The sequence below is a fragment of the Mandrillus leucophaeus genome, unplaced genomic scaffold, assembly GCF_000951045.1.
Source record: "Mandrillus leucophaeus isolate KB7577 unplaced genomic scaffold, Mleu.le_1.0 Scaffold20, whole genome shotgun sequence".
NCBI lineage: Eukaryota > Metazoa > Chordata > Mammalia > Primates > Cercopithecidae > Mandrillus > Mandrillus leucophaeus.
This window is the reverse complement of record NW_012102032.1, coordinates 903,238-916,953: the sequence shown is the minus strand read 5'-3', so window position 1 is coordinate 916,953 and position 13,716 is coordinate 903,238. Positions and strand designations below refer to the sequence as shown.

The 13,716-nt window shown below is 49.7% G+C and overlaps 1 protein-coding gene across 4 annotated transcripts in view; it reads right to left on the bottom strand.

The window, feature by feature from the left end:
* BCAS3 (breast carcinoma amplified sequence 3) overlaps window positions 1–13,716 on the bottom strand; it is a 764,111-nt gene that overhangs the window by 12,218 nt on the left and 738,177 nt on the right. For 2 of the 4 annotated variants that reach the window (XM_011979151.1, XM_011979153.1), the window contains 2 exons: window positions 13,366–13,533; window positions 1,552–1,617 (listed from right to left, as the gene is read on the bottom strand). In XM_011979151.1, the coding sequence (XP_011834541.1) occupies window positions 1,552–1,617; window positions 13,366–13,533 (234 nt within the window). The remainder of the gene's footprint in view (window positions 1–1,551; window positions 1,618–13,365; window positions 13,534–13,716) is intronic. The other 2 variants (XM_011979152.1, XM_011979154.1) reach the window with 1 other exon arrangement.

Below are 13,716 nucleotides of genomic sequence, written 5' to 3'. Positions count from 1 at the left end.
CTGACCTAGGTGATCCACCCTCCTCAGCCTCCCAAAGTCCTGAGATTACAAAAGTGAGCCACCGTGCCCGGCCCCAGGCTTTATGAGAGTTTCTTAATAAGTGGGAGTATTTTTCACTTTGAAACAAGCTGTCCTGAAAGTTAATAACTTATTGGGGCTGTGGCTGCTACCCAGAGACCAATGGGGGTTGGGGAGAGGATGACTAGGCTGGGGGTAGGAGATAATTTTCTAGATTAATAATGCTGTGCTGAGGTTGAGGTCCCTTTAAGACTCCTGGCCAGCTCCCGTGTTGGAGTCCCACATGTTGCTCACAGCAACCCTACCAGAGAACCAGAACCATGTACAGGCACACATGGCATCTGCGTGCCGAAGAATGCTGGCCCTGGGCACAGGCACACACACACAAGTTGGTGTGAACCAACCAATCCCAATGTCACTGACCTGGCTCTAAAGAGGAAGAGCTTTTTAGGTTTGTTTCCAGATGGTAAACCTGAGTTTAGTAATAGATTTAACTTCTCGGTGGCATTTAGCGTCCGGTAGCCTTGACATCAGTGAACCACGTTTGAAGTTAACTAACCCAGTTCTTGATCTAGTGTTCTAGGCCAAGCCTAGCTAAAGGCATGGTGTTGGGGCATGGCCTCTGTTGCCCTCTTTGGGGTCCCAGCCTGTGTCTCAAGCCCACACGCCGTGGCTGGGAAAGGATCACAGTCTCAGCTAATTGTGGTGGTGCCGCCGCCCGTCCAGATGGAAAAGGCCGGGCTGATGCCGGTCTGCCTTTGTGCTGTGCTCGCAGACTGGCTGCTGGTGCCGGGGCTCTATTCATTATTCAATTCAGCTGGCTCAGGCGAGCCTTTCCATTTGCTCCTCCAGGAGGAATAACAAATCTAGAAATGCAATTCCACTTTGGTGTATTAAGATATTGATTTGCCTGTCGGGTGGAAGTGCATTTGTTCTGTCAGCCCTCCCGTGGGTAGGAAGGGGTTAACCAAATGTTTATCACAAGGCTGGCTTCAGAGTTGAAAGTAATGTGATCAGTAATGAATTTTGTGTTACATTAGGTTGTATAAATGGACAGACAAGCGCAGACAACAAGTGGCCAGGAGTCGGGGCTAATCTAATGATGTAAAAATAGAGACAGCACCAATTATACTAGGGGCCAGCTCCAGGCTCCTGCAGGGACTGCAAATGAATAGGTACAAATCAAATTACTCACTAATAGACGCACTACAAGAGGGGCAGTCAATGGTAAATGCATTAGAGCCTAGTGACCTCTGCTCTGCACAGCAGAGTCCGAAAATTTGACTTCCATCTTCAAAGTGGGGGGCAGGGAGTAGCGTTCTCAAAGAAACTCTTGTTGGGTGAAGGATGACAGCCGCTTCCCATCCCAAACCAGTCCCCTGCCAGAAGGGATCTCCCATCTGAGTTGACCCCTGCCCTCCCTAGAGTGCTCCTGGGCCTGGGCACGAGGGCTTAGGGAGAGCACCCTCTTGAGGGACAAAAGAAGCAATGGGATAACCCCTTCCACGTAGGCAAAGATAGGATGTTACATACCAAAACACTTCACAGCCACGTGTCTCTCGGGGGGGAAGGTTTTTACTGCTACATCAAGGGCTGTGTCTGTATTGAAAATAAAATATTCCTTTAAAGAGGATCACAAACTGGACCTTTAAGAGAGCAGGAAGAGCTGAGATCAAAGTGAGTCGATACCCAAATCTGGTTTGACCACTGAGAGCTTCGTGGGGGTGTTCATGGTCTGTTCCCAGGCACAGCACATCTAGGGTTTTACAGATTTCTCACTAGCCTAAACTGGTATCATCCTTCCTTCTCTCCCTCCTCCCCAGTCCAGCTGCCTGAGTTCCTACACTCCTGCCTGCCGCACAGGGCTGAGGTAGGGAAGGATGTAGAGACAAAGCCGGCATCTTGGGTAACCACTCAGATTTTCTTTCTCCTCTCAGCTTCTGTGGATTTGGAAACCAGGTCTGAACTTCAAAGCTGCATGGCAGTGTGTGATTGGGCTGCTTAGGGAAAGGTCACAAAGACCAGCTCAAGGGTGCTAACTGCATGCTCCTATTCAGCTCTCAGTGGTCCGGGATGGATAATGCATGAAACCAAGAAACTCCAGGCTTTCCAAGGACCCAGCCCAGGCTCATACTCCTCCAGCCCACCCCTTGGGTCAGCACCAAACCGTCACACACAACAGCGTGGCGACAGCATGCTGGCCCTGGCCAACGGGAGCCAGGAGATGATGGGAACATTCCAGGAAAACGAACACAGTGGGCACGGAATGGAAAAGTCATCCTGAACAAATGACACGACCGGATGGTGCTTCTCCCAAAACTCAATGAAGGGTGCAGAGGGGTGGAACTGCAAGCTAGCGGGCTATACCCCATAAAAAAATATGTGGGTAACGGGGGAGGGTGCTGGGGGATTTTGCCAGCAAATTAAAAAATGTCTCATGCAGTGGGCTGGCAGGTCCCTGGGGGCGGGGTGGGGTGGAAGGAGGAGTGGGCAGGAAGAAATAAGTAGAAGGCCGAGGCTAGGAAGCTGTTTCCAGGATGGGTGCTCCAAAATGCCTTCTTCTGCTAGGGAACTTCACTTCTCTGTTAAGTTCAATCAGATTGGCTTGGCTTGGCCTTCTTACTACAGCGCTCAGTGGCTTCTAGGAGCCAAGGCTCTGGATTCCTAAAGGGTCAGAGGGTCATGGCCAACTTTCATTTTCTGTGAGCAAGTGTGTCTCCTTCTCTTACCGGCCACCACATCCAGGGGGTGGCCTCCATATCTCGGGCCATGTTTCGAGAAGGCAGAGGGCAGAGGCAGGGGCCGAAGGGAAAGGTGGGAATTTAACCATCCATGACCACGTTCAACTTTGTTCAGAATCTCACACCTCACAGAAAGGTCAGTGGTTAAAAGTCAATACTGTGGCAGAAGAGGAGGAACAGGGAGAAATCCTCCCTTTTGTTAACCATTTACCTCTGTTAATGCTTCCAGAGGAGAGCCCATGCTCTGGGGGTCCAACAGCCCTCCCCCAGCCCCTCAGTCCAAGCCTGTGCCTTTCCACAGTAATTCCTGCTTTCATGTTGGGGCAGCACCTGGAGAGGGGACTCTGAAGGGTCACAGAGGTCACACTGGCACTTCCTCCTTGTTGACAGGAATCACTGTGCCTTGGTGAAAGAGTTGAAAGGTGACTTTAGACAACTAAGAAATATGCAGAGGACAGTCTCAGCCCAAACTCCCATTACAGCTCTGCCCCTGGTGGGGCCTCCAGTAGCCTTAGTGACAAAGGTGGGGTGGGGAAAATGATCAACCCAGAATCAGATTTGAGACCTGGCCGGAAACTAACAAGTGTGACTTTTAATCAATAATGATTCCCATTGCTTTGACTGGCTTTCATTTACCTCTCAGGGGCCACAGAAACCCATCCAGTCACTCAACAAACATTAACTGAGGCTCAGCCTGGCTCTCCTTCCAGTGCTGGTTGCTGGGCAGGGAGAAGGCTGGTGGTTGGGGATAACAAAGATGATTCAGACTCAGTTCAAAGAACCAGTAGTGGGTCAAGACACTCGTGGGAGTATGGGTGAGGGAGGGGCTGAAGGGACCACCAGGGCTGGACCTTTTCCAATGGCAGAACAAAGGGAACTGGTGAGCAAGTTAATGGAAAAGGCAGCATACACTCTTTGCCCAGGTCCAAGTATCCAGCGAGTAGGTGGTGCGGAAATTCAGAGACAGAGAGAGTTGCACACATTTGGCTTCACGGTCAGGGAAAGCAACACAGAGGAGGTGAGATTTGAGCTTGGCCTAAGATGACGACTGGGCAGGATGGGAGGGTACCGGTCTCCTGAGGGTTGACCAACATGCACCAGGGCCAGGGGAACAGGGTGCGTGCTGGGGATGCTGGGATCCTATGTTTGCATGAAGGCGGAGGAGGTGAAATATGCAGAGGTTGCTGCAGAAGGGGAGGTGGGAGGTCAGGCTGGAGGGGAAGGTGGGGAAGGCCTGCAAGAGAAACACGACGGCAAGGAGCCTGGGTGGTAATGTGCAGGCCTGGGCACTTTCTGAGCAGGGAAGTGAGACAGCAGTCAAGGCAGGGCCTGCCAGTGACAGTCCCCTTCCTCTGCTGGATCCTTGCTTATTCTGAATAACAGGTGAGAATAACTGATAAAACTCTAACTCTTCAGACCAGGTGAGACCAGCAGGATCTTAATAACTGGAACCTCTTCCCAGACATCTTATTTTAATCCCACATCTTTTAGTCGTAATCTCACTTCAAATCTTTCGTTTCTTCCTTTGTAAACTGGAGAGGGGAAGGTCTACCTGGCAGTGCTCTGACAATTAGAGGACATTTATGTGGCAGGCAGAGTCTGAGGTGTACAAGTCCCATGGGAGGTGTGGCCACTGCTACCGTGGAGAGGAGTAAATGAGAGAGACCCAGTGCTCCCTACAGCAGCCAGGACATCAGAGTTACAGGAGGCCAACAATTACTACATTTACTAGCTCCTCCTCCCGACACTGTGTCACAGAGGAAGAAACTGGCCCAGAGAGGGAAAGGCACTTGCCCAGGGTCACAGGCTTCCCCCATTTCTTGATGAGGGCTTCAAATCCCAACAAAAAGGGGGAAACAAACCACCCCCCCCCCCCCCGCCCACACACACATTCTTCCCAATAGCGGGAGCTTGGTGCTGGGAACTGAAAGGACTCTCAGATTTGGCCTCTTCTGCCAGTGGAAAATAGCTAGGAATAGGCAATCCGACACTGAATCGAGACACAAATAGCAACACCAACACCGCCACCCCTGCTGAGGCCACCGGCTATCCCACAGTCTCGCCGGTGCAGCTGCTCCCTCTTGTTCCAAGCAGGGATGCTTGTGACCTGCTGCTGGGACTGGGCCCTCTATTTGGTGGCCCTGTGCCTCTGGGGACACTTTCTCCCACCCTCAGCAATCAGGGCATTAGGTACTGGGGAGTTCTAGCTTTGCCTCTGCATCCTAGAAAGACCATGCCCTGTGGGCAGGGGAGTACTCCTGACTTCCACTTGGTCCAGCTCAGCTAGGGAGGCCCAGTGGGAAGCTGGGGGTAGAAGTCAGAGACAAACAGACCCACCGTCCAGTATGGTGGCCTCCTCTGGGGCTTTCATCTCTTTGAGGATAGGAAACATGTCTCTGATTTTTCTCCAGCCCTATTGGGGAAGAAACTGGCAGATACCCACAGAGCCTGTCTGCCCCGCCCACAGAAAGAACACATTGGGCCACTGATGAGGTCATTAAGAGAAGACACTGAGAGAACTTCTGTAGATGCTATAGAAGGAGGAAAACTCCAGGGCCCAATTAGATAAGGCAGAGGAAAGGCCCTAGGTCCTGGCTAAGTTGCTTGGGTGACAGCGTTTGCTGAGGAACTGGGTGTTGCAGAGAGAGGGGAAATTTTAGGAGCAGTGGGCAATCAGGGATATTACCCAGAGAAGCCTAGAGACTTTGGCAAGAGAGCCAGACAAAGCCAGAAGCTATGGCTTGCACCAATGAATCACCCTTGCCCATCTTGAGAAGGGGACCCAGGAAGTTGGAGAGGTAAGGTTCGGAGGAAAAAATTAAAGACGAACACTGGGTCTCATGGGCGGCCGCACTGGGGATCCTGGAGAGGAGAGCAATTCGTACTTTCAGGAGGCCGAAAGACTGTAACCCTTCCTGGGTATCTGGGGTAAATACCAATTTGCCTGATAGAGTGGCTGTAGGAAAAGGAGAGAAGATTCTATGGAAAGATCAAAGCATCTTGGTGGTTGTGTGTGGTAGGGAAGCAGGGAATGTGACCTATGGGGCTATGAGCCATGCTAGCCCTGTGAAGGTAGCATCTTCAGCTCACACGACCTCCGGGTTTGCTTAGGACAGGAACAGGGTGGCTAATCCAGGACCCATAAAGGAGGCTCACCTTTCACTGAGAATCAGAGAATCTCAGGTTTGGGAAAGGGACTTGGGAGGCCCACACAACACATGTGTGTGTCACTTCTCCAGCTTCCTGGGGCAACACTGTCAGTTCCTATTTCCATGGCCTTGCAATGAGTTGGGTCAGTAGGGTGCATCCATCTACCCCTAGGGCTGGACTGGGTAAAGTTCTCTCTAAATTGCAGATTTTAAAAATATGTGGGATGCAGAAAATTCTAACCAACACCACGTCTTCTGAAATGTCTGCCAAGTCCAATGTGGTCAACTACTTTCTATAGTGAACACTGATAAATCAAGTATCTGCTTTTAAAATGGGACTGACCAGAGAGTAGGGACGGCTAAAAGACAAGATAATTGGCCTAGTGTGGTGGCTCACACATGTAATCCCAGAACTCTGGGAGGCAGAGGTGGGTGGATCACCTGAGGTCAGGAGTTTGAGATCAGCCTGGCCAACATGGTGAAACCCCATCTCTACTAAAAATACAAAAATTAGCTAGGCGTGGTGGCGCATGCCTGTAATCCATGCTACCCAGGAGGCTGAGGCAGGAGAATCACTGGAACATGGGAGGTGGAGGCTGCAGTGGGCCGAGATTGTGCCATTGCCCTCTAGTCTGGGTGACAGAGTGAGACTTGGTCTCAAAAAAAAAAAAAAGAAAAGAAAAGAAAAAAGAAAAAAGATAATTCATGGCACTGGTGCCTGCAATTACTGTCATCTGATCATGTGGCACCCTGGGATGGGATGGGTCTAATATGACACCTACTAGAAATGTAGCCTTAGAATGAAAAAGTCCCCGGCCCTCCGTACTGACGCAGGCAGAAGTTCCAAGGCCCTTTGGAAGAGCTGATTCTAGAGGCAGGAGAGGGGTCCAATACACTGAGTTATTTGGATTAGTTATTTGGTGCATATCTGATCGACTCCAGTAAAAATATCTCACATTTGTTGAGAGCTTACTTTTTTATGGTCTTAAAATGAAAGACTTTATTAGTACACGTTAGTGCGCGCGCACACACACATACACACACACACGAATAGTGCTTTTAGGTCATCTTTTGCAAAACATAGCAATCAACAAATATTTGTTATTAACTTGCTGAAACCATCCCGTGATCACTTAAAAACTGCCTAATGTTCAAAGTGTGCTTTTTATGTTAACAAGAGAAAAAGAAAGGCACAGCCCTTTCAATACATAAAAAGTAGCTTCTGACAGAAATCTTTGGAAGAGCTTTAGTTGAAAATAATCTTAAAGCCTTTTCTGCAGAGTAATTAATACATAAATGGGAAAACTCAGAGGATTTAGGTGAATAAGCTAGAGCACTGACTTTCAAAGCATAGATTGCCATTCACCAATGTATTATGAAATCACTTTAGTGGGTAATGAGTGCATTTTAAAAAAATGAAATAAAATAGAAAGTACAAGATAATTCTTAGAATAATAGAAGAAAAGAAAGTACTAGAATGCACTGGCTGTAATATTGTTTTGTGAAGGGTTACAGATGTGGGTGAACTAGGTCAGGGAGTAAAATGTATACATGACAGAGGGTAAGAGGCAAAGATTGAGCCCACTATGTGACCCCCAAGAATAACTGCTTCTGGCTGAAGCAGAGACTGTTAAAGAGACGGCAGACAGGAAAAGATGAAGCCTTTTCCTCTCTTTAATGCTGTCCCTGTAAAGAAGAATCAGTGAGCCCGGGGCCGCAGGAAGGAACAGTCACCGGGAACAGACAGTCTCCCGGACCCTGAGAGCTGACTCTGTGAGCACTTAAGAGTCAACGGCAGGCCGGGCGCAGTGGCTCATGCCTGTAAGCCCAACACTTTGGGAAGCCAAGGCAGGCAGATCACTTGAGGTCAGGAGTTCAAGACCAGCCTGGCCAACATGGTGAAACCCTGTCTCTACTAAAAATACAAAAATTAGCCAGATGTGGTGGCATACGCCTGTAGTCCTAGCCACTTGGGAGGCTGAGGCATAAGAATTGCTTGAACCCTGGAGGCAGAGGTTGCAGAGAGCCCAGATCATGCCACTGCACTCCAGCCTGGGTGACAGAACGAGAAAAAAAAAGAAAAAAGAAGAAGTTAATAGCAGCAAACAGATACTCAGATACTCCTACTCCTGCAACAGAGATGTATCAAGAATACTTTAAACAGGGGCCGGGCACCATGGTTCACGCCTGTAATCCCAGCACTTTGGGAGGCTGAGGCGGGTGGATCACCTGAGGCCAGGAGTTTGAGACCAGCCTGGCCAACATGGTGAAACCCCATCTCTACCAAAAATACAAAAATTAGCTGGGCGTGGTGGCACACGCCTGTAGTCCTAGCCACTCAGGAAAGGGCCCCAGGAGAGGAGGCTGAGGCATGAGAATCGCTTGAACCCATGAGGTGGAGGTTGCAGTGAGCCGAGATCGTGCCACTGCGCTCCAGTCTGGGTGACAGAGCAAAAAAAAAAAAAAAAAAAAGTTAACAGCAGCAAACAGATACTTCCTGCAACAGAGATGCATCAAGAATACTTTAAACAGGGGCCAGGCACCGTGGTTCATGCCTGTAATCCCAGCACTTGGGAAGGCTGAGGTGGGCAGATCACTTGATGCCAGGAGTTCGAGACCAGCCTGGCTAACATGGTGAAACCCTGTCTCTATTAAAAAAATACAAAAATTAGCCAGGCATGGTGGCAGGTACCTGAGTCCCAGTTACTCGGGCAGCTGAGGCAGAAGACTCGCTTGAACCCAGAGACGGAGCTTGCAGTGAGCCGAGATCACGCCACTGTACTCCAGCCTGGGCAACAGAGCGAGACTCTGTCTCAGAAAACAAAACAAAACAAAACAAAAACTTTACACAGGGATCTGGACCCATGCATAAGGCCTCGGCTTTTTATATCAGATGTGTGAGAGCACTAAAAAGAAAGACAAGGTGCAGCTACAGTTATTGAAAGAGTTAAAGTCGAAAGAGAAAATGTACTTAATATGTACACAGGTGTTTATTTAAAAAGCTTTTTTACTGGTATTAAGTTATATCTTTACCTAGACACAAAACAGTTGGAATAAGTCAATGTTTTGCTTACTTTAAAAATTCTATTTTTCTAGAAAAGGCAATATTGAAAGGAATGTCTGCTGAGCAGGAATTAGTCAAGTTATTTTGAGGGGGGTAACAGAGAGAGGAGGGGGCTTTGAGACACAGCATTCCAGGCGAAAGGAAAAGTATGCACAGAAGCCTGGCAGGCAAGAGACTGCGTGTGCTCAGGGACCCTCTGGGATTTTAGCTTGGCTGGAGCTGGCCCAGGGCAGCAAGAGATGATTCTGGAGCGAGGGCAGTGGCTGGTCTCAAAGGGCTTTGGACACTAGGATGGGGGAACTCGACAGAAGGAAAGGGCCTGAAGAGAGGAATTCAGTTTGTAGACATGGGGATATGTCAGTAGGTAGCTGAACAGATGGTTTTGGAGATCAGGAGAGAAAGCCAACTTGGAAATTATTTGGAAATCATCAGTTTATGGATGTAATTGGAGACATGGAAGCAGAGGTTGCCAGGTACTAAGGGAGAAGAGACCAGGGCCAAGACAAGGCCTTGAGAAATAAGCCTAAGGACAACAGAAGAAAAGGACTGAGAAGTAGCCAGAGGCTGAGTAAGAATTCATCGTCTCTGGGTCTCTATCGCAGACACTGCGCTAGGCACTGGCTTCTGCTGCAAAAGATGAGTGCAAACTGAGAATGGGGGCGGGGGCCATGAGGAAAATACAGAGCAGGCTCCAGTGGAGAGACCATGGATCGGTAGAGGCACCAATTGGAATAATATGTGCTCTTTCTTCAGGAACCCAGGTGTAAGGAATCCAACTCTTCAACCCAGAGTTGGATTGAGCTCGAATTGGAGTTTGCCAAATGGAAAGATGGAAGGGTGAGGGGGTCAAGGGGCAGAAGAATATTGGCAAGAATGCAATTCAGCCAGTTATCTTAGAGCTGGACTTGCAAATCACATAGGTGATTGAATTCAACTATTTGGTCAGCATCCATCACAGACCAAAGAACTGCCATCTGTCTTATAAGTTAACCATAATTTAAAATTGACCTTCTCAAACTTCAGCATGCACAGGGATCCTGCTGAAATGTAGACCTTGGCTGAGCAGGGCTGGGCGGGGCCTGAGGCTCTGCATTTCTCACCAGCGCCTGGCTACTGATGCTGTTGTGGGTCTGAAGACCACGCTTTAAGAAAATTTTTTTCTTAATTGACAAATAAAAATTATATATATTTATCATATACAACTTGGTGTTTTGAAATATGTATACATTTGGAATGGCTAAATCGAGCTAATTAACATGCATTACCTCACATACTTAACATTTTTTGTGTGGAGAACACTTCAGATCTACTCTCTGAGTGACTTTCAGGAATTCATTGTTATTAACTAGAGTCACCATGCTGGACAATACATCTCTTGAACTTATTCTTCTCATCTAACTGAAACTGTGTATCCTTTGACCAAAGCTAACCCTCAACCCCCAGACTACTCTGAATAGTGAGGTTTGAAAAGGTTTTGCTTTACTTTGGGGGGAGGTGACCTGCCCTAGGGTACAGCTTACTAGCCAGGTGCTGGAGCGCACAGACTGTTAACCTCTGTTAGCTGGCTGACACCATGTGACAGGTTGAAATTGGCCATAATAGGAGTTTTTACATTACAGAAATCCACAAATCAAGGCTGGCTACACCTATATAACAGTGAGGTGTGCTGTAGAATAGGCTTCTGCATCAGGGATCATGAGAGCAAGTTTTCAGTTGGTCTCTGTGCTTCATTCATACTTTGATAAAGAGGCCATCGGTCCCAATTGCTGTGTCACATGTGATGCTTGCTGGAAAGCATTAAGGGAACTGACTTAGCTCTGGTGCATCAGAGGACCTATCAGAGGCAAACACTTGCTGATACCTCGTTTGTCCTGTGAGCCACCTAGAGAAGTAGGGTTGTGGGAAGAAAGGGGGCTGAGAGGTTGCTATGGGCAAAGAGTGGCTTGCTGGAAATTCTTACCCATGCTGCACTGTATTTCCCCGGCTACCTCCGGGCAGTAAGCTGACCTGGGCACGGGTGTACCAGGGTGCCCTTTCAAAGTCCTGGGCTGCACTACCAGGCTGATGCTTTACCTCTAGTTGGAAAATATGAAAAGTGATTCTCAACCATGGAAACTGGGTAACTTCCATAATATCTGCTTCGCTTACTGGCTTTTAAAATGGGGGTAGTTTTAGGCTGGGCGTGGTGGCTCATGCCTGTAATTTCAACACTCTGGGAGGCTGAGGCAGGAGGATCATGAGGTCAGGAGTTCAAGACCAGCCTGGCCAACATGGTGAAACCCCGTCTCTATTAAACATACAAAAATTAGCTGGATGTGGTAGTGGGCACCCAGCTATTAGGGAGGCTGAGGCAGGAGAATTGTTTGAACCCAGGAGGTGGAGGTTGTAGTGAGCCGAGATCGTGCCATAGTACTCCAGCCTGGGTGACAGAGCAAGACTCTGTCTCAAAACAAACAAACAAACAAACAAAAACAAAAAAGTAGTTTTTTTTCTTAAAAATAAAACATACATCCAATATGGTCAGAGAAAACCAACTGAATTCCTTTTGGTGACAGTTTGGGGAAGACAATGAAATCCCTCTGCTAAAAAAAAAAAAAGGGAGTCTCCTATTTTCTGACCTGTGGGTCATGCAGTTTTAATTTCCTCTACCTTTCTTTCTTTCTCTTTTTTTATTCTTTTTAATTTCATGAACCTGCTTAAGGCCACAAAGCCTCCCCTGAATCCCTCAGCTGTCTGGCAGATGCGCCGCTGCCAGTGCTGCGCAGGTTACTATGCCAGGCTGAAGTTCCACAGCTGTGACTCAGTGCACCTTCAAATCCTCTTGCCGGGTGACGGTGAGATGCCCCAAGGGGCTCCTGAGAAGGCGGTGGGAGAGAATAGCCACCCAGGAGCTCCTCCGGCCCTTGGAAGAGGGAGGCTGCCGGGGAGTGAGTCCAGTGGCACCAGGATCTGGTTTATGTGAGCCGAGGCTGGCCAGGGACCCAAGAGATGCAGGCAAAAGGCTGTGCCGTGAGCCACATTCCTCGCTTAGGCCCCCTTCCAGGGGAAGCAAAGTCAAGCCCTGGCAAATGGCAGAGCTGCTTCTTATCTTTGGGCCAGCTGTGAGAACAACGGCATGATGACATGCTACCCATGTAGCCAAGCTCCTCCTCTTCCTCCCTTGCACCCATGGGTTCCATCCTGTTCATTTGCCAGTTATTACAGGAGCACCATGGGCAGGCCACATAGCTAGTGCTGTGGAGATGACAGGTCTTAGTGAAGGAACAGAGGGACTGGCATGGGGATGGGCGAGGGAAACACCTAACTATAAACCTAAACATCTAAAGATCTGGAGGAGCCGCGGGGAAGTAGGACTGTGTGATGATGTCGGACATTTCAAGCCATGCCTCAATGCTCTGACTCTAAATCTCGCTGGTCCTGATCAGTGCCTGCCCCAGGGTTGTAAGTGTCTCCTTACTGGGGTTCTCTTTCCAGGGAGGCATGTGGAGCGGGAATGGAGCAGTGCACAGCAGAGTGACAGGGTCTTGAGAGGACTCAGGCAAGCCGGAGAGAAAAGGCCTCCAGCCAGAGTCAGCTCCACCCAATAGAAAGTTCCCTCTGAAAGCTGGGAAGAGGCCTGCTGGGGCGGCGTCTGCCAGCACAAAAGCAGGGCTGGGGCAGTCACTAACAGCACAGATATCTAGAACAAAGAACGGTTTTGGGAAAGGAGAGGCAGGCTGTATTACAGCTGTACTGGAGATGGATGACTGGGGGCTTTCCTGAGTGCATGTTGTGTGTGTGCATGTGTGTGCATGTGTGTGCACATGTACACGCGCTTGCCTGGGCCAGGGCTCAGTCATCATTTCAGGATGTCTTCTGATTGCTCTGGGATGCAGGAAGCCACCCAGACCCTAGTTGCTGGACTCGCTCAGAGGCAAGAATGCAAAGCCGAAGGCGGCATGAGGAGAAGCTGGTGGGGGCTGAAGCCAGCCCAGCCTGCTTCATGCTTACTCTGCTCAGGTGGTTGGCCGGCGCTACTGAGACTCGCCAATCTCTAAGTCTCCAGCGTGCCTGAAGACAGGCAGCCTGAGGACTCAGTGCCCGAGCGCTGCTGGAAGACTTGGGGACACCCCCAAAGGAGGAAAGTGTCCTTCTGGGAGCCACTTGCACAGTGGTGTTGATCGTGGCCGTCCTGCATGTGGTATGCCACGTGGGAGGGGCAGTTCCACTGGGAGCTTCCCTTTACACAGGGTTTCCCAGCACCAGAACTCCTCAAACGGAGAGCCGCCGGAGTGCCCACTAAATAAACCAACAGCAAACACAAACACATGCTCACAAACGATTCCAAAGAAGCTCTGCACCAACAGGTGCTGGTCCTGACCAAGTCAAGCTACAAGTCTGACGCCACCTTTACCTGTTCCGGATCCCACGACGTCCCGGCTGGGTGACTCGGCCATGGCGTCGGCGAGTCGCTCCCGGAGGCCCTCCTCGGTGTGCTCCATGGAGGACATGTGCCGCAGCCCGAAGCCCTCAGGCCAGCTCCCGCACACCTCCAGCAGGGTCACGCTCCGGTCAAAGGTACCTGTGGCACACACGGGACATCTGACGTTGAGTCCACACCTTCAGGGAGCAGGCCGTTCTCCCACCCGCTCCTCTCCATACCCACGGTCCATTTTAGCCTTCCTGCAGGAAGCAGGAGCAGGATGGAAGCACGCTGGGAAACCGACTGTGGAGCGCAGGAGAAACAGCTCACACCGCGCAGAGA